Source organism: Salmo trutta, chromosome 14 (genome assembly GCF_901001165.1).
Source record: "Salmo trutta chromosome 14, fSalTru1.1, whole genome shotgun sequence".
NCBI lineage: Eukaryota > Metazoa > Chordata > Actinopteri > Salmoniformes > Salmonidae > Salmo > Salmo trutta.
In genome coordinates, this window is record NC_042970.1 from 33,898,283 (window position 1) to 33,918,726 (window position 20,444).

Genomic DNA, 20,444 nt, shown 5'->3' on the forward strand with positions numbered 1-20,444 from the left:
ACAGTTCTCTTGACATTTTGTTTTAATTATTGTGATAGTCTCATGTTTTACTGGTACGGCGTACCCCCACTGTGTCTTTTGCCAGGACGCCTTACCGGAACATACCGCCTTACTTTCAGCCCTGTTCCTGAGTTAATTAAGCAATTAACATTCCATCATCCTTATTGTCATGTATAAAATTGCCCTGTTGCCCATTATTTTGGCTACCATGGCTAGAAGAAAAGATCTCAGTGACTTTGAAAAAGGGGTCTCAAAGGACCATAGCGGGTTTAAAGTGTGTGTGTGTTTCAGTCACCAGATCTCAACCCAATTGAACACTTATGGGAGATTCTGGAGCGGCATCTGAGACAGTACCATCAACAAAACATGCCTTATTAAGACACTTTATGTTGGTGTTTTCTTTATTTTGGCAGTTACCTGTATCTTTAGGTTTTATTGGGGACATTTATTTCATATACTCATATTCTACAATCCAACAGAAACACTGAAATCATCCATTCATGCTCTACGTTCACATCCTGTTAACAGGCTGGAAATGTAGCATGATCTCACCCTTCCTGTGCTGGCTTCCTCTAAGTGGAAAAACACACCTGAATAGACTTTTTGGCTACCACAGGCTACACAGCCTTTTAAAAACAGACACTTCCCACTGGGCACACACTGGTTGAATCAATGTTGTTTCCACGTCAATTCAATGACATTTTGTTGAACCAATGTGGAATAGACGTTGAATTGACGTCTGTGCCCAGTGGGTTGTATCTAAAAGTCTTATAGAAAGTACTTACAAAAATCTGTGTCTACTGTATGTCAGGTTTCATAATGAACAACTCAATCCCACACTGAGAAGACAGATTTCCAGCTCTCAGCTCTTCCTAAGAAATATATTTGCTTAACACTTTATTATGCAGTATATTGTCCTCATTGCCGTGTTATTAAAACTATTTTTGAATACAAAGTGTGGGATATAGGACCTGTGTGCTATTTGATAATATCCAGTTACTTACATGAGGATGACATCAGTTTACCACCATTTAGTTATATTATAAACCAGATTTAAACCGATGGATGAACTTTTTAACATAATGTACAGCTCAACAAAGGGGCTCATAGTTGAGCCGGTCAACAAATCAATTATTTATTTCACATTGAACTATACTCAAAGATTCACTTGTGTCATGTTATGGTGAATTTGCATTCAGTGACAGCAGTGAGTGAACGGCCACAGCACAGCTTGAACAGCGTGTCTACCGCTGGGTGCTCTCTGCCTGCCAGCCCAGCTCATTCTAATGCTGATATTAGTATTCAGGGAAACATGGACAGACACCTTGGAAGTGTGTGGATGGCAGACTGGCAAGATCCACCCAGCACCCACCCACCATGCAGCACTGCACTATAACTAAACAGTAATCTGGGAAGAGACAAAAACAAAGCTTGGCTGTATATAAAAGGACTGGCTGATGACACACAACTGCATGTGGGCGGATGGAAGGAGATGACGGGAGGGGGAGGGGGGGTTAGGATGATTTCAGGGACTGACAGGCGAACAGCTCACTCACTCACACCCCTCTCCTCTCAGATACTGCTGGTAGCACCACACAAGCACACATTTAACCTATTTCCTGAAATTGTCTGCTTACTATCTGTTTGCTTTTTGACATTCCTCAGTCTCCATGGTGTATTGTGTTCCGTAATCAGGGTTGGGTAGGTAGGTTATTTCTAAATGTAATCCATTACAATTATTAGTTACCTGTCCAAAATGTGTATCAGTAACGTAACTTTTGGCTTAACAAACTCAGTAACGTAATCAAATTTTTTTGGGATTGCTTTTCTCTTAAAAGGCATTAGAAGAAGACAAATTATCCATCAAACGCATTTGGTGTGCCATCATAGTGGTCTCTGACTTGTGGTAAAATCAAATAAAATGTTATTTGTCACATGCGCCGAATACAACAGGTGTTGCAGTGAAATGCTTACTTACAAGCCCCTAACCAATAATGCAGTTAAGAAAAATAAGAGTTAAGTAACAAAAGTAACAAATAATTCAACAGCAGCAGTAAAATAACAATAGCGAGGCTAAATACAGGGGGTACCGTAACAGAGTCAATGTGCGGGAGCACCGGTTAATCGAGTTAATTGAGGTAATATGTACATGCAGGTAGAGTTAAAGTGACTATGCGTAGATAATAAACAGAGAGTAGCAGCAGCGTAAAAGAGGGGTCTGGGTAGCCCTTTGATTAGGTGTCAGACTCGCTCAGGAGGAACAAACTTAAACTTGCGCCTTTTTTTAATGCTGAATTGAATGTCATTGGGAAATGTATAGGTATCCAAGAAGTAATCATCTAGGTTTACAAAAGTATCTGTAATCGGATTTAAATATTTTTGCTTGTAACGCTACTGATTGGAGTTAGTTTTTTTGTAATCAGATTACATGTAATCAGTTACTCCCCAACCCTGTCCGTAATATGATATGTATTGGCTTTATCAGATGAGTAATCCCTGGTCCCATCTTCTCCATTTATCCCTCTCCCCCCTTCAGGTGCAGACCACCACCATGTGCATCTCTGTCAGTCTGAGTGGCTCAGTGGTACTGGGCTGCCTCTTCGCCCCTAAGACCCACATCATCCTGTTCCAGCCCCAGAAGAACGTCACCTCGCTCCGGGTGTCCACCACCCGCTTCGGCGTCACCACCGGCCCCGGATCCAGCTTCTCTCAAGGTACAAACCCCGCCGGCAGGCGAACACAACCTTCATCATCACCATCATCATCATTATTATTTCCATCGTGGTTGTTAAAGTAATTTTACATTATCATTATTAATCACTGAGATGTTTCAACACATTACGTGATACAGCACATCACTTGAGAACACCCCTGTGGTGAGCTGTCACACCAGCGTCTCTACATTTTAGAATGAGTTGTTCTTTTCTACTCCATCTTCTTCTCTAACCTCTAATCTGACTGCCAGTGGATTGTAATCTGATAGAAGTGTTGTAGAAAATGGTCTATTCTCTTTCTGCAGCTTCAGCCTCCAATATTGTACCAACGGTGTGTAATGGTCGAGAAGTGGTGGACTCCACGACTTCATCTTTGTGAAGACTGACAGACTGAGCCTCATGTTCCTCTGCTGCCATTGTATACACTTCTATAACCACTAGTCAAGAATCAGCTGTTTCAGATAATAAAGAGGTCACACAGAAGATTGTCCAGATTTTGTTATCCTCTTAGTGATGTGAGTACAATGTCCCGATTCTGTTTTCATTCTCTGACTAGTAGCAATTTTAAAAAGAGATGTCAAAGATTCAGTATTATAGCCCTTCTTTTTATTGAAGATTTTACTTCAGACATGGAGTAAATTATAGTAAATCTGTTAAATGTAATATATACAAGATGTTTTTAATGTAGATTTTGGTGAACCAGTTTGTGCTTTCTTGTAATTTATGTAAATAAAACGTTTTTTTTTTTATTAATATGAAAACTACAGATGTGTTGAATATTTTATAACTCTCATACACAGGCTGTCTGACTGAAACAAAATGTGTAGTTAAACTGTAATTCAATCAGAAGACACATTACTTAACACAGAGTCACCAAGGAGGTGATCAAACGCTAGTGTGTGTATTTTAGTTAAAGTATTATGTTGCATAGAAACCATTCTCCTACGTGTTACCGCTGCTCTTGAATTCCACAGACCATTTTGGGAAAGGTGAATAAAATTAATGACATTTCATTACAGAATTGTATCACCCTGGAGCCTCGGCATGAGTAACCCTCAGAAACACCTCCAAGAACTTCAAACTCAAAAACCTACATCAACAGTTGGTATTTTCAAGTATTTAAAACATTTTCAGGAGGCCTGATAACTGGCATAGCCACATCACAGGAACCCATTACTGATAAAAATATACCAACAACTTACAAATGCCACCCTCAGCCAGACAAAGCGTACCTTAATTTATTGGAGAATCCCAGTGGCATACCTTGACCCACCTCCAACTGCCACCTAATGAGCCTCTTCAACTCTTGAGTGCTCTAACATTCTAACTCTAAACTCTAACATCAGGAGAAATAATGCAAATCATCTTGAGACGAGAAGCATAAGCAAATATTACTTTATGCAATATGTGATTCAAATATTTATCATAATATATTTATCATTCAAATATTTATCTAAAATACTATTTGCTTGTGCAATTCCTTGTGCAATTCCTCACTTTAGTTTCACCGAGTGTACAAAACATTGAGGACACATGCTATTTCCATGACATACTGACCAGGTGAATCCAGGTGAAAGTATTGATCCCTTATTGATGTCACTTGTTAAATCCACTTCAATCAGTGTAGATGAAAGGGAAGAGACAGGTTAAAGAAGGATTTTTAAGCCTAGAGACAATTGAGACATGGATTGTGTTAATGTCCCATTCAGAGGGCGAATGGGCAAGACAACAGATGTAGTGCCTTTGAGTGGGGTATGGTAGTAGGTGCCGGGCACACCGGTTTGTGTCAAGAATTGCAACGCTGCTGGGTTCTTCATGGTCAACAGTTTTCCGTGTGTGTCATGAATGGTCTACCAACTAAAAGGACATCCAGCCAACTTGGGAAGCAATGGATTCAAAATGGACTAGCATCCCTGTGGAACACTTTTGACACCATCTTGACTCCATGCCCTGACAAATTGAGGCTGTTCTGGGGGCAAAAGGGGGATGCAACTCAATATTAGGAAGGCGTTCTTAATGTTTTGTACATTCAGTGTATGTTGGTAAGTGTACAGTAAATGGGAAGCTGCCAAATATTTGTCTATTTAATTCACCATCTGCAAAGCATGCAGACCAAACAGACCACAGCCTCTCAGTGAAAATTAGCTGGACCATCTACATGACTTTATATGAGAGAAAATCCTCTGTAGGTGCCTTTGAAAATACACCAAACAAAAGTTGTTCTGCGGAAGTGTCGAAAGAGAACGAGCCAGATTCTTCTTAGAACGATGGACCACATCCATGATTCAACACTGCCATCTTGTGTGCATGAAGTGAACTTTCTCCACAAAGGCAAAATCCAGCTGGTACATCTACTACATTTACATGATTGTTGTCACAGATTATGATACTAATTTGAGTGATATGACATTATTGATGCTGATACATTTAACTAGTACAATCCCAGACAGTACCTACATTATATTAATCCCAGATAAAGAACAGATGATTAACTCAATCTAATGTGCCATAGATGAGGCCATGTGTTGTAATGGCTAGTTTCAACACAGACCATGCACACTTCATTATGGCCTAATATGACAGCCTATTCTATTTTTCATAAAACTGATGAGTAGTACAAATTGGCTCCTCACGAGGCTGATCCATTCCTGACACGCTCAGATTAGTCATTCAGTGTTGGAGTAATGGGGTGTAGCCAGGCCTACCACATTGGCATGTGGATGGGACTGAGGCCCAGACCTCTATCCCTCTACTACCAGCCAGTCCCTCTCAATCAAAAATATAAAACAGGTTTTTTAAAGCACTAATGTAGCCTTTATCATGTGAACCCTTATATTCTAGAAGGACAACTGCAATTTCCTACATTTGCAACATTTCCAAGAGGAGGGTAGTCAATGATGCTTTTAGACATCAGGACTAACTTTAATAAAAGAAAATATAGAGTTACTGGTGAGGTAGCCTAGAAATACAATATACAGGCACCTTGTAAGAGAGCAACACCCCTCCCTACCTTCAGGCTATGTTCAAAACCTACACCCCAACCCGAGCACTCTGCTCTGCCACCTCAGGTCTCTTGGCACTCCCACCCCTCAGCCTAGTCCAAGTTCTTCTCAGTCCTGGCATGCCAATGGTGGAACCATTTTTTTTTTTCAGATAGAAATAACAGCCTTCTCCATTCAGTGTAATTTACAACTTGATAAGCGTTAAGAGTTAGGTAAATTAATAATTTGTTTGGATAAGGGAATTGTAAATATAGATGACACTTTAGATATATTTGACCTTATAATCGCTGGAGACAAATGTGAAATCAGTCATATAGCAGCAAACTGAAGCATATCAACATATCAACATTCCCACAGTAAAGTTTATGAAAAGCTGTGCCATTACGCAGAATTTAAAATGTACAGCCTTTTAACTTGCAGGGATGGGAACTCTTGAATGTGTTAATTATAGGCCACCCCGACTTTCTCCGTCTCCTATTTCTATCATGTTAAATATTATCCACTATCAGTATCGACCGTCAGTAGGCCTAATAACAACACATATTCAACTGCCAATTTACTGTTAGTTCCCTTCAGTTGGTATAGCCTAGATTATCGTTTCATTTAATTACATTGTTTTGTTTACCTTCATTTGCTTCCTCTGTAAATGCCGTCACGGCCATGTGGTTCTTGCTGAGGATCCTTAGTAACAGTTGATAATATAAAAAAAAGAGCTCAGACCAAGCATAACAGTTTGAACACAATGCAGTACTTGGCTGTGTCATCACACAGTTCCATGGTTATTGCAGGCAATAGACGAGGGTATAGCCTACAGTTGTACACTAATCTTCCAACATTACCATGGGTTAAAGAACTTAATGTCACCATTTTCAGAATGAATCAAACCACCATTTTCAGAATGAATCAAACCACCATTTTCAGAATGAATCAAACCACCATTTTCAGAGTATTTTTTTAATCTACCAATTGGTGCTGAAACGGAGACGAATATGCGTTTATTTAGAGGGATTTCTTTCACTGATCCCTAATATTCTGAATCCATTCTCTCAATATATTCTACTGAGTATGTCGACAAAATTCTAACTAGAAGGTACATCGTATTTAAAGGGATGGCTTAACATAAATGCACTGTAAACCCTATTGAATGAAAACTCCACAAGAAAATATGTTGGCCAGAAAATTGGAGGGTTTTCAGTTGAATTACATTTATTCAGCGCGCAAGGGAACCAGGCCTGGAGCCCGTTATGTGCATAAGGTGAGTCTGAATACCAACTACTGAGAAGTGTGAAGGAAAGGCATGAACAGGAAAGGCGTAAATTCCTAAGTCGGAATCAGGCCTCATGTAAATTTCTGTAACACAAGACAAAATATCTGTAGTTCCTCTTATCATACACTATTCATCTATCAGTTAGAGGTACAATTGACTGTGACTAAGTGGACATGCAAATATTTGAGATAAGGACATTTGCATAACATACCACAAAAGGATCTTCCATTTTAGGGGCACATGGCAGCACTACAAATGTATAATTTCCTACATCAGTAGCCATACTGGTTGCAGTTACAAAGGCAGCTCAATACTGATATTTTTCCCACTAATTGCTCTTTTGACCAATCACATCAGAACATTTCACATCAGCTCTTTTTCAGAGCTGGTCTGATTGGTCAAAAGAAAAAAAAAATATTGGGCTGCATGTGTAAACACAGCCTATGAAGGCTAATAGGCTGCCTTTAGACAGGCAGCCCAATTCTGATATTTTAGACAATTGCTGTTTAAATACAGCCATACTGTATACTTCATTTCGGATGAGTACATACAATGACACCAATAAATAGCAAAAGCTGGCTATGAATAAATTCTGTGAGCCAATTTTGGTGTTACACACTTAAAACTCGTTCTGAGACCATGACATTCACATGTTAACATAATTGAGTAAACATCAGCCATTCCAATCACCTATGCACTGCACAGTTGACGAAGTAATGGAAGAGCTTTCGGTATAGAGATCTCTGTTTAAAAGTTAAACCTGCTACACTTTTACCAGATATAGTGTACCATACTTTGTGCAAATATGAAACCAAATCATGACACAGTACTGTCCATAATTGAGATGGCTATTTACATTAAAAGAGTGTACGGTAGGTAAATCAAGATGGATACAAATGGTCAGACCATGTTTGATAAAACAATCACAACTGCCACCTGAGTCAGGGAGGGCAGTGTACCCTATGTCAGCCCAGACAAAGCCATCAAAGACTTTGAGAAGAAGTTCAAAGACAAGATGATGAACAGCTGGAAGGAGCGGGACAACTTTGTGTCTCACCCGGAGAAGTACACCCTGATAAAGGTGGATGGAGGCCAGGATGCAGAGGTCAAGGTAACGGCGGTGTGCTAGGGACTAAGTACTGCTAAGGACTCTGATAGATAGGTAGTCAGACTGCTTCTTTGACTCTCACTCATTATTGCTTTGCTGTGTCAATTATAGCATGCTCTCGTCTGGCTTTTGCAGGTGGACAATGTTGATGGGAAGATTGTCAAGGGGCCCCAAAACATTCTGCCTTGCACCCTGAATAACCCCACACAGAAGCTCATCCATCTCATTTTTAGCAACGACATGGAGTGCATGGACCTGGGTGGGTGCCAATCTTAGTCCAACACACCACCTTTACCGCTACAGCACTGAAACAATCCTCTGTTCCTCAGTCATTAAGCCTGGGTGATGTCTGTCTATGTACACATGTTCTATTAAGTAACATACCTGTTTGACTGGACTGCATGTTGTTTTGTATTCTACTCTCAGTGGAATTATATACAGTACTTGGCTGTTAAACTGAAGTCTCTGTGACCAAAGAGTAACTAGAGTCATTTAAGTAGAGGGTAAAGCCTGGCGATCTGGAGATAAATGTCTAATCCATATAAAACCCAGTCTGCCTGATCAATAATGTAAATGGCGCCTGACTGAACAATTGATTGATTTGGACCGAAGCTTATTCAGCTGTATTGCGAGTTCCCCAACAACCACATTGACCAATGTAGAGGAGAGTAGTCAACATAGAGCTATATAAAACATGTCTAACATATGAACTCAGACAGAGCGGTAATATGTGTATAATCATCATTTCTTCCCTGGTTGTTGGACCACCAGACATAAAGGAGATACCCCTGGGGAAGCTGAGCAAGCTGCAGATCGCCAAGGGCTTTAAAGTGCTGGAGGAGATTGAGGGAGCTATGAATGCCAGCCAGACCAGCAGTACCAAACTGGAGGAGCTCTCCTCCAAGTTCTTCACCACCATCCCACACAACTTTGGACGTGAAAGGCCCCAGGTCATCGACAGCTCTGAGATAGAGAAGAAGAAGAAGGAGATGCTTCTGGTGAGATCTACTTAATCAACTTGTACTTTGTGGAATGACATTGATATTGGTCAGTACTATTTAGGGCCAAAAGTTTTTTTTATAGCCTACAAAGACCCAGAGTTTTGGTAATAGGTAAAACTCCTGGCTATAATCATAAGTCGTTTTTTCCAGGCCTGGTCCCATCTCTCCCTCCTTCTGCTGCTCCCTGCAGGTGCTGGCTGATAAAGAGATAGCCCAGAACCTGAAGGCTGAGACTGAGAAGACCCAGGAGCTGATGGAGGTGGAGAAAGTACCTCATTCACTGGACCAGAAATATCTGTCTCTCAACTGTAAACTCTGTCTACTAGAAAGAGAAACACAGGAATTCAAGGTACTGTGGCCTCTAATGGAAGTTTAATTTTATGCAAACATGGCTGTATTGTTGTAGATGTAAAAATCATAGTCATACAAATCTTTAGTGATACTGATTGTAAGACGGCGCCGGAGAAGATGGCTGACATTTTACGTGCTCCTAACCGTTAGTTTTTTTGCGTTATTTGTAACTTGTTTTTTTTTTTACAAATGATGTACATTATGTTGGTGCTTCTGTCTCTTATGACCGAAAATAACTTCTGGACATCAGATCAGCGATTGCTCACCACAAACTGGCAGAAGGTTTTTTTTCCTTTAACGAGTCCGACGAGCCCGACGTGAACGACATACTGCTTTCCCAGGAACAGGCACAAATCCCGCCATTTGCTTGAAGAGACAACAGCGAAAAAGAGGATGGAGGTCGGGCTGCCTTCTGAGAATTTGTAGGCGATCGAATAAACCCCCCCTGCCTTCTGTTCTACTAGCTAATGTGCAATGGAAAATAAAATCTATGACATATGAGGAAGATTAAACTACCAACGGGACATTAAAAACTGTAATATCTTACGCTTCACGGAGTTGTGGCTGAACAACGACCTTATCAACATACAGCTGGCTGGTTAAACGCTGTATCGGCAGGTAAGAACGTCTGGTAAGACAAGGGGTGGTGGACTATTCAAATATGTAAACAACACGATATCTAAGGAAGTCTCCAGGTTTTGCACTCTTGAGATGGAGTATCTCATGATAAGCTGTAGACCACACTATATATTTAGAGTTTTCATCTGTATTTTTTGTAGCTGTCTACATACCACCACAGACCGATGCTGGCACTGAGACCGCACTCAATGAGCTGTATTCCGCCATAAGCAAACAGTAAAACGCTCATCCAGAGGCGGCACTCCTAATGGCAGGGGACATTAATGCAGGGAAACTTAAATCGGTTTTACCAAATTTCTATCAGCATGTTAAATGTGCAACCTGAGGGGAAAAAAACTCTAGACCACCTTTACTCCATACACAAAGACGCGTACAAAGCTCTCCATCACCCTCCATTTGGCAAATCTGACCATAATTCTATTATCCTGATTCCTGCTTACAAGCAAAAATTAAAACAAGAAGCACCAGTGACTCGATCAATAAAAAGTGGTCAGATGAAGCAGATGCTAAGCTACAGGACTGTTTTGCTAGCACAGACTCTAATATTTTCCGGGATTCTTCCTATGGCATTGAGGAGTACACCACATCAGTCATTGGCTTCATCAATAAGTGCATCGATGACGTCGTCCCCAAAGTGACCGTAAGTACATACCCAAGCCAGAAGCCATGGATTACGGTGTTAGGTTCTTATTTTTCAGAGTAAATAACTCACGGACACTAGAGAAGCTTTAACCAAGTTTAATCTTTCCAAAAGGTTCTGTACAGCTGAAATCAGACCGCTAAACATTTCAGAAATCACAGTTTATATGCATCCTACTTAAGACACTCCTCTTTACAGTTCATGGCTCCACAGGAAAGAAGGTAACCAGATACCAACCCTGATTACTCCCTTAAGGGGAACTGACCTCACCCCTCACCTCCTGATCCACAGATATCCATCTGTCTTCCCTATATCAACACATCGCTCTCCTCTCCTCCATCAAACACATTCCAAAGCCTTCTGGCTTTTTACAAACTCTCTCTATTCAAGGCTTTGTCTCTATCATTTATTTAATATCTCAATGTTCAAAGTTTAGTCGATTCCAACAACGGGCAACATCCGCACTGAGCTAAAGGCTAGAGCTGCCGCTTTCAAGGAGCGGGACTCTAACCCGGAAGCTTATAAGAAATCCTGCTATGCCTTCCGACGTACCATCAAACAGGTAAAGCGGAAATACAAGACTAAGAGGTTCTACAGCTGCACCATCGAGAGCATCCTGACTCGTTGCATCACTACCTGGTATGACAACTGCTCAGCCTCCGACCGCAAGGCACAACAGAGGGTAGTGCGTATGGCCCAGTACATCACTGGAGCCAAGCTTCCTGCCATCTAGGACTTCTATACCAGGCGGTGTCAGAGGAAGGCCGTAAAAATTGTCAAAGACTCCAACCACCCTAGTCATAGCCTGTTCTCTCTGCTACCACATGGCAAGCTGTACCGGAGCGCCAAGTCTAGGTCCAAGTGGCTGCTAAACAGCATCTACCCCCAAGCCAAAATACTCCTGAACATCTAATCAAATGGCTACCCAGACAATTTGCATTTCCCCCCCCCCCTTTTACGCCACTGCTACTCTATTATTATCTATGCATAGTCACTTTAATAACTCTACCTACATGTACATATTACCTCAGTTACCTTGACTAACCGGTGCCCCCGCACATTGACTCTGTACTGGTACCCCTTGTATATAGTCGCTCTATTGTTATTTTACTGCTGCTGTTTAACTACTAGTTACTTTTATTTCTTATTCATATTTTTTAAACTGCAACGTTGGTTGGGGGCTTGTAATTAAGCATTTCACTGTCAGGTTGTATTCGGCGCATGTATTCGGTGTTGTATTCGGCGCATGTGACTAATATAATTTGATTTGATTTGGTCACATTTTGTGACATAAATGCAATATAGGCGACTGTTTACTGAGACAAAATGATATACAATATTCTTCTCTGTAGTCTAAAGTAATTGTTGAGCTTCCATTGTATTTTCGTTCTTGTCTAATTTAAAGGTAATTGAGAAATACCTGAAGGCCACTGCATATAGCCACAGCCAGCCAAAGATTATAGATGTCTGGGAGGTAGAGAGTGAGATTGAGGTGGGTAACACATGACACAACTACTTCATCAAAATAATGTTAGCATGTAATACAGAATTAATTTGTATTGATTCATTACTTATTTGTTGTGAGCATGATTGTTGTAATGAAGTTGAGAATCTCTTATTTTTTTGCCTTAAATGTACACACAGGTTCCTCTATTATAGTGAATATGTTTGTGTGCATTAGGTCAAGGATTCTGTTCTCCTATCTGCATATCTGTGTGTGGGCATTGTTTTCGGCAGGCGGAGCGGTTCAGGGAGAATGACAATCTGGAGAACCGGCGTCTGCTGCGGCACGGCACCAACGTGGCAATGGTTGCGGCCATCTTGAACGGTGGCCTGTATAGTCACTTCATGCCCCAGTCAGGGGGCTGTGTAGGCAGGGGCATCTACTTTGCTTCGGAGATCAGCAACTCTGCTAATTACGGTGAGGTTCTACCCCTGCGTTATAGTGCATTTGGAAAGTATTCAGACCCCTTGACTTTCTTCACATTTTGTTACGTGAAAAACTGAAATAATTCAGGATGATTAATGTTAACACACTGTCACGCCCTGACCATAGAGAGCCCTTGGTTCTCTATGGTGTAGTAGGTCAGGGCGTGACTAGGGGGTGTTCTAGGTTATATATTTCCACGTTGGTGCTCTTGGTATGGTTCCCAATTAGAGGCAGCTGATGTTCATCGTCTCTAATCGGGGATCATACTTAAGGGTTCCCTTTTCCCACCTGCTTTGTGGGATATTGTTTTTGAGTGAGTGCATGTTGCACCTCAGTACTGCACGGTTGTTGTTTGTTTCTTGGTTTATTTTAAGTTTCACTAAAAATAAAGATGTGGAACTCCAATCACACTGAATGTCCCTGAGTGGCCCAGCCAGAGCCGATAGAACATCTCTGGAGAGACCTGAAAATAGCTGTGCAGCAACGCTCCCCATACAACCTGACAGAGCTTGAGAGGATCTGTAGAGAAGAATGGTAGAAACTCCCCAAATACAGGTCTGCCAAGCTTGTAGCATCATACCAACGAAGACTCAAGGCTGTAATCGCTGCCAAAGGTTCTTTAACAAAGTACTGAGTAAAGGGTCTGAATACTTATGCAAATGTGATACTTTCTGTTTTTGCTTTGTCATTATGGGTATTATGTGTAGATAAACAAGGGGAATTTAAAAAAATAAATTTTTGAATAAGTCTAATGTGGGAAAAGTCAAGTGGTCTGAATACTTTCTGAATTCACTATATATCTGAGAGATATAAGAAAGATCAGAAAATCATTTTTGGGGATACATATTTAACCCCTTTTTGGGGGGGACGACACATTTAACTACTTCTATATATACTTCCATTCATTTTTTAAAAACTCTTACCGGGTAACTTCAGACGAGTCTTGTCAGGCTTGTGGGTGTCCTAGAGCAAAACAACTGTCATATACAGTACCAGTCAAAAGTTTGGACACACCTACTCATTCAAGAGATTTTATTTATTTTTACTATTTTCTACATTGTAGAATAATACTGAAGACATCAAAACTACGAAATAACACACATGGAATCATGTGGTAACCAAAAAAGTGTTAAACAAATCTAAATATATATATATTTCAGATTCTTCAAAGTAGCCACCCTTTGCCTTGAAGACAACTTTGCACACTCTTGGCATTTCCTCAACCAGCTTCATGAGGAATACTTTTCCAACAGTATTGATTGAGTTCCCACATTTGCTGAGCACTTGTTGGCTGTTTTTCCTTCACTCATCCCAAACCATCTCAATTTGGTAGAGGTTGGGTGATTGTGGAGGCCAGGTCATCTGATGCAGCACTCCATCACTCTCTTTCTTGGTCAAATAGCCCTCACACAGCCTGGAGGTGTGCTTTGGGTCATTGTCCTGTTGAAAAACAAATGATAGTCCCACTAAGAGCAAACCAAATGGGATGGCGTATCACTGCAGAATGCTGTGGTAGCCATGCTAGTTAGGTGTGCCTTGAATTCTAAATAAATCACTGACAGTGTCATCAGCAAAGCACCATCACACCTCCTCCTCCATGCTTCACGGTGGGAACCACACATGCAGAGATCATCCGTTCACCTACTCTGCGTCTCACAAAGACACGCGGTTGGAACCAAAAATCTCAAAATTTGGACTCATCAAACCAAAGGACAGATATCCTCCGGTCTAATGTCCGTTTCTCATGTTTCTTGGCCCAAGCAAGTCTCTTCTTGGTGTCCTTTAGTAGTGGTTTCTTTGCAGCAATTCGACAACGAAGGCCTGATTCACACAGTCTCCTCTGAACAGTTGATTTTGAGATGTGTCTGTTACTTGAACTCGGTGAAGCATTTATTTGGGCTGAATCTGAGGAGCAGTTAACTCTGATGAACTTATCCTCTGCAGCAGAGGTAACCCTGGGTCATCCTTTCCTGTGGTGGTCCTCATGAGAGCCAGTTTCATCATAGCGCTTGATGGATTTTGAACGACTGCACTTGAAGAACTTTCAAAGTTCTTGAAGCTTTACGTATTGACTAACCTTCATGTCTTAAAGTAATGATGGACTGTTGTTTCACTTTGCTTATTTGAGCTGTTCTTGACATAATATGGACTTGGTCTTTTACCAAATAGGGCTATCTTCTCTATACCACACCTACCTTGTCACAACACAACTGACTGGCTCGAACTCATTAAGAAGGAAATATATATATTTTTAAAACTTTTAACAAAGGCACACGTGTTAATTGAAATTAATTCCACGTGACTAACTCATGAAGCTGGTTGTGATAATGCCAAGAGTGTGCAATGCTGTCATCAAGGCAAAGGGTGGCTACTTTGAAGAATCTCAAATATAAAATATATTTTGATTTGTTTAACACTTTTTTGGTTACTACATGATTCCATATGTGTTGTTTCATAGTTTTGATGACTTCACTATTATTCTACAATGTAGAAAATAGTAAAAATAAAGAAAAACTCTGGAATGAGTGGGTGCGTCTATCACGACTTCCGCCAAAGTCGGTGCCTCTCCTTGTTCGGGCGGCATTCGGCGGTCGGCATCGCCGGCCTTCTACCCCATCATCGATCTACTTTTCATTTTCCATTTGTTTTGTCTTGTCTTCCCACACACCTGGTTTCAATTCCATCATTACATGTTGTGTATTTAACCCTCTGTTCCCCCCATGTCCTTGTCCGGAATTGTTTATTGTAAGTGCTTGTGCACGTTATGTCTGGTGTGCGACGGGTTTTGTACCAATTGATTTATTGATCTGTTTCCGGTGGTATTTTTTTATTAAACTGCGCCGTTGTAACCACAGTTTTTTGCTCTCCTGCGCCTGACTTCTCTGCCGCCAGTATGCACCCCTTACAGTGTCCAAACTTTTGACTGGTACTGTATGTGTTCATGAGAGGGGTCATATTAGTGTGTTGCCCAAACTGTTCAGACGCAACAGACTTAATTGGCAAATTGGCGGTAGAGACTTCAGACGAGTTCCTGGATGCTTGTGGGGGTTGAGAGCCTCATCTTTCCATAGAGGGTTCATAATAGCTTTTGTCGGCCAAACCGTTGAGACGCTACAGACATTTTCGTGAGAAGACCGATTTTCGGGATGTGTCCTGGTCTGACAAACACCGCAGTAGCTCTGCCAACTTTCACCGCAGGTGGGGATGACCAACAACGGCGGATGTCGGGGATTGAGACGCAGCCCATGCAAAAAAACACATTTCTAGCTTATTATGCTAATTTGATTTCTGCAGGGGCATGGACATCGACTCTAGGCGGTTAAAAGGACCTCCCTAAAAGCCATGTCTCTGTGTCCTGTCCCTGTGTAGTGCATACATCTGAAGGCATCGGGGTGATGTTTCTGAATGAGGTGGTGCTAGGGAAGGAGCACACCATCACGAAGGATGACAGCTCCCTGAGGAAGGCTCCTGATGGCTACGACAGTGTGGTGGCTAGAGGACAGTTGGAACCAGGTACAGCACCACCACTCATAGCTCACTTCTGGTCTAAGGCCAACTCACTCCCTTACCCTGGTGACAAAATCTATTCACTGTTATTGTCTCTGCCATGGCTAGTCTGTCTTTATATACACTACCGTTCAAAAGTTTGGGGTCACTTAGAAATGTTCTTGTTTTTGAAAGAAAAGCTAATTCTTTGTCCATTTAAAATAACATCAAATTGATCAGAAATACAGTGTAGACATTGTTCATGTTGTAAATGACTATTGTAGCTGGAAACGGCTGATATTTAATGGAATGTCTGCATAGGTGTAAGGAGGTCCATTATCAGCAAGCATCACTCCTGTGTTCCAATGGCACGTTGTGTTAGCTAATCCAAGTTTATCATTTTAAAAGGCTGATTGAGCATTAGAAAACCCTTTTGCAATTATGTTAGCACAGCTGAAAACTGTTATTCTGATTAAAGAAGCAATACAACTGGCCTTCTTTAGACTTGTTTGAGTATCTGGAGCATCAACATTTGTGGGTTCGATTACAGGCTCAAAATGGCCAGAAACAAAGTACTTTTTTCTGAAACTCGTCAGTCTATTCTTGTTCTGAGAAATTAAGGCTATTCCATGCAAGAAATCTAGGCAGAGTTCCACTGTCCAGTGTCTGTGTTCTTTTGCCCATCTTAATCTTTTATTTTTATTGGCCAATCTAAGATATGGCTTTTTCTTTGCAACTCTGCCTAGAAGGCAAGCATCCCGGAGTCACCTCTTCAATGTTGACATTGAGACTGGTGTTTTGCAGGCACTATTTAATGTGAGCTGCCAGTTTAGAACTTGTGAGGCATCTGTTTCTCAAACTAGACACTCTAATGTACTTGTCCTCTTGCTCAGTTGTGCACTGGGGCCTCCCACTCTTTCTATTCTGGTTAGTGACAGTTTGTGCTGTTCTGTGAAGGGAGTAGTACACAGCGTTGTACGAGATCTTCAGTTTCTTGGCAATTTCTTGTATGGAATAGCCTTAATTTCACAGAACAAGAATAGACTGACGAGTTTCAGAAGAAAGTACTTTGTTTCTGGCCATTTTGAATCTGTAATCGAACCCACAAATGTTGATGCTCCAGATACTTGTCACGCTCTGACCTAAGAGAGCGTTTTTTTTCTCTGTTTAGTTAGGTCAGGGTGTGATATGGGTGGGCATTCTATGTTTTTTGTTTCTATGTTTAGTTCTATTATTCTATTTCTATGTTGGAGGTTTTTGGGATGATCTCCAATTAGAGACAGCTGGTTCGCGTTGTCTCTAATTGGAGATCATATTTAAGTTGGTTTTTTTTCTATTGTGTTTTGTGGGTAGTTGTTTTCTGTTTCGTAACTTGACAGAACTGTTGCCTGTTGTTTTGTTTCTTTTGTATAAGTGTTCGTTTTCATTAAAATATAATTATGAGCACGCAACGCGCTGCGCCTTGGTCCCCTTTATACGATGTCCGTTACAATACTCAACTAGTCTAAAGAAGGCCAGTTTTATTGCTTCTTTAAGCAGGACAGCATTTTTCAGCTGTGCTAACATAATTGCAAAAGGATTTTCTAATGATCAATCAGCCTTTTAAAATGATAAAGTTGGATTAGCTAACACAACGTGCCATTGGAACACAGGAGTGATGCTTGCTGATAATGGGCCTCGGAACACCTATGTAGATATTCCATTAAAGCCGTTTCCAGCCGTTTCCAGCTACAATAGTCATTTACAACATGAACAATGTCTACACTGTATTTCTGATCAATTTGATGTTATTTTAATGGACAAAAATGTGCTTTTCTTTCAAAAACAAGGACATTTCTAAGTGACCCCAAACTTTTGAACGGTAGTGTATATTCTAATGAAGTGGTCACTGTATTTCTAAACATCTGGTAGATGGTCAGACGATATCCAGAAGAAGGCATCAGTATGGTTGTGTAGTCAACACTGTTGTATTGTTTCAGACCCGTCCAAGGACATCTTCCTGACTCTGGATGGTAAGCAGGTGGCTGTGCCTCAGGGTAAACCCACCAAGCAGCCCCAGTACAAGGACAGCTACTTCTGCAACAGCAAGTACCTGGTCTACAAGGAGAACCAGTGTCGCATCCGCTACCTGCTGGAGCTCAAGTTTTAACTGGAGACAAGGAGAGAGGGAGGAGGCACCTATGCATTCTAGTAGATGGTATTATTCAAGTCATTATTTTTTATCAATAGACACCTCTGTCACTGTGTGCAATTTCCAACCAAAGTTCCCTATAATATCATATAAATACTCTGTGCCTTGTCCTTTATAGTATCCTAACAGGCTTTGAGTGAACAGTCTTCCATGGTCTATTGCAGTGGTTCCCAAACTTTTAATTGTCCCGTACCCCTTCAAACATTTAACCTCCAGCTGCGTACCCCCTCTAGCACCAGGGTCAGCGCACTCTCTAATGTTGTTTTTTGCCATCATTGTAAGCCCGCTACACACACACACACACACTATACAATACATTTATTAAACGTAAGATTGAGTGTGTTTTTATCACAGCCCGGCTCGTGGGAAGTGACAAAGAGTTCTTATAGGACCAGGGCACAAATAATAATATAATAATGAATACTTTTGCTCTTTATTTAGACATCTTACTGTAAATATAAAACTTTATTTGTTCATCAAAAATTGTGAATAACTCACCACAGGAGAAGGGTGTGCTTGAAAGGATGCACATATCTCTGCAGTGTTAGGTTGTATTGGAGAGAGTCTCAGTCTTAAAACATTTTCCATACACAGTCTGTGCCTATATTTAGTTTTCATGCTAGTGAGGGCCAAGAATCCACTCTCACATAGGTACGTGATTGCAAAGGGCATCAGTGTCTTAACAGCGCGATTTGCCAAGACAGGACACTCTGAGCGCAGCCCTGTCCAACAATCTGGCAGTGGCTTCTGATTAAATACAATTTTCACAGAACCGCTTGTTGCAATTTCAATGAGGGTCTCTTGTTCAGATATCGGTAAGTGGACTGGAGGCAGGGCATGAAAGGGATAACGAATCCAGTTGTTTGTGTTGTCCGTTTCTGGAAACTACCTGCATAATTGCGCACCCAGCTCACTCAGGTGCTTCACTATATCACATTTGACATTGTCTGTAAGCTTGAGTTAATAGGCACACAAAATTCATACAATGATGGAAAGACCTGTGTGTTGTCCTTGTTAATGCAGACAGAGAAGACCTCCAGCTTCTTAATCATAGCCTCAATTTAGTCCCGCACATTGAATATAGTTGCGGAGAGTCCCTGTAATCCTAGATTCAGATCATTCATTCGAGAAAAAACATCACCCAGATAGGCCAGTCGTGTGAGAAACTCATCATCATGCAAGAGTTCAGACAAGTGACAATTATTGTCAGTAAAGAAAACTTTAAGCTCGTCTCTCAATTTAAAAAAAAACGTGTCAGTACTATGCCCCTCGATAATCAGTGCACTTCTGTATGTTGTAAAAGCGTTACATGGTCGCTGACCATATCATTGCATAAAGCAGAAAATAAGCGAGAGTTCAGGGGCCTTGCTTTAACAAAGTTAAACATTTTCACTGTAGTGTCCAAAACATCTTTCAAGCTATCAGGCATTTCCTTGGCAGCAAGAGCCTCTCGGTGGATGCTGCAGTGTACCCAAGTGGCTTCAGGAGCAACTGCTTGCACGCGCATTACCACTCCACTATGTCTCCCTGTCATGGCTTTTGCTTGTTATTTCGCTGAACACTAGATGGTTTAATTACATTTTGTGCAGTGAAATGAGGCTACTCAGGCGAGAAAAAAACATCACCCAAATGTATAGCCCCATTGGAAAATCGAAATGCACTGTTTGAAAATGTGAAACACATTTTTATTTGGCGTACCCCTGATGGCATTGCGCGTACCCCTGGGGGGAATAGCTGGTCTATTGTATTTTGCTGTTGGCAGATTTACTCGTAACCTGAGCTCAGTTGGTAGAACATGGAACTTGCAATGCCAGCGTTGTGGATTTGATTGCCATGAGGGACCAGTACAAATGAAAATGTATGCGCTCACTACTGTAATGACTAAAATGTAAAAAAAATATATATACTGTACTCAAAATTACAATCCTTATTGTAAATCTACTAGTCTAGATATTTACTTTGAACAGACAAATAATGTAGCAAGATTTTCAATGTACAGTAATTGTGTTATTTGCCAACTGTAATTTTTGTTATTGGAGGACTGTTCTCTTTACCTTTACTGGATATAAAGTCTGAATACTGTACCTTTACTAATGCAATACTGTCACGTCCTGG

At 41.0% G+C, this 20,444-nt stretch overlaps 2 protein-coding genes across 3 annotated transcripts in view; both read left to right on the forward strand.

The window, feature by feature from the left end:
* LOC115207886 (metabotropic glutamate receptor 2) overlaps window positions 1-3,802 on the forward strand; it is a 59,221-nt gene extending 55,419 nt beyond the window's left edge. For both annotated transcript variants that reach the window (XM_029775425.1, XM_029775424.1), the window contains 2 exons: window positions 2,537-2,714; window positions 3,020-3,802. In XM_029775425.1, the coding sequence (XP_029631285.1) occupies window positions 2,537-2,714; window positions 3,020-3,093 (252 nt within the window). In that variant the 3' untranslated portion in view covers window positions 3,094-3,802. The remainder of the gene's footprint in view (window positions 1-2,536; window positions 2,715-3,019) is intronic.
* A 3,158-nt stretch (window positions 3,803-6,960) lies between these two features.
* On the forward strand, window positions 6,961-18,743 carry LOC115147802 (protein mono-ADP-ribosyltransferase PARP3-like). Its single transcript, XM_029690093.1, has 9 exons — window positions 6,961-6,971; window positions 7,929-8,094; window positions 8,227-8,350; window positions 8,863-9,089; window positions 9,283-9,441; window positions 12,128-12,214; window positions 12,460-12,643; window positions 16,022-16,165; window positions 18,118-18,743. Exons 1-9 carry the CDS (start codon window positions 6,961-6,963, stop codon window positions 18,285-18,287), a joined length of 1,272 nt encoding a protein of 423 aa, XP_029545953.1. The 3' UTR covers window positions 18,288-18,743.
* The last annotated feature ends 1,701 nt before the right edge of the window (window positions 18,744-20,444 follow it).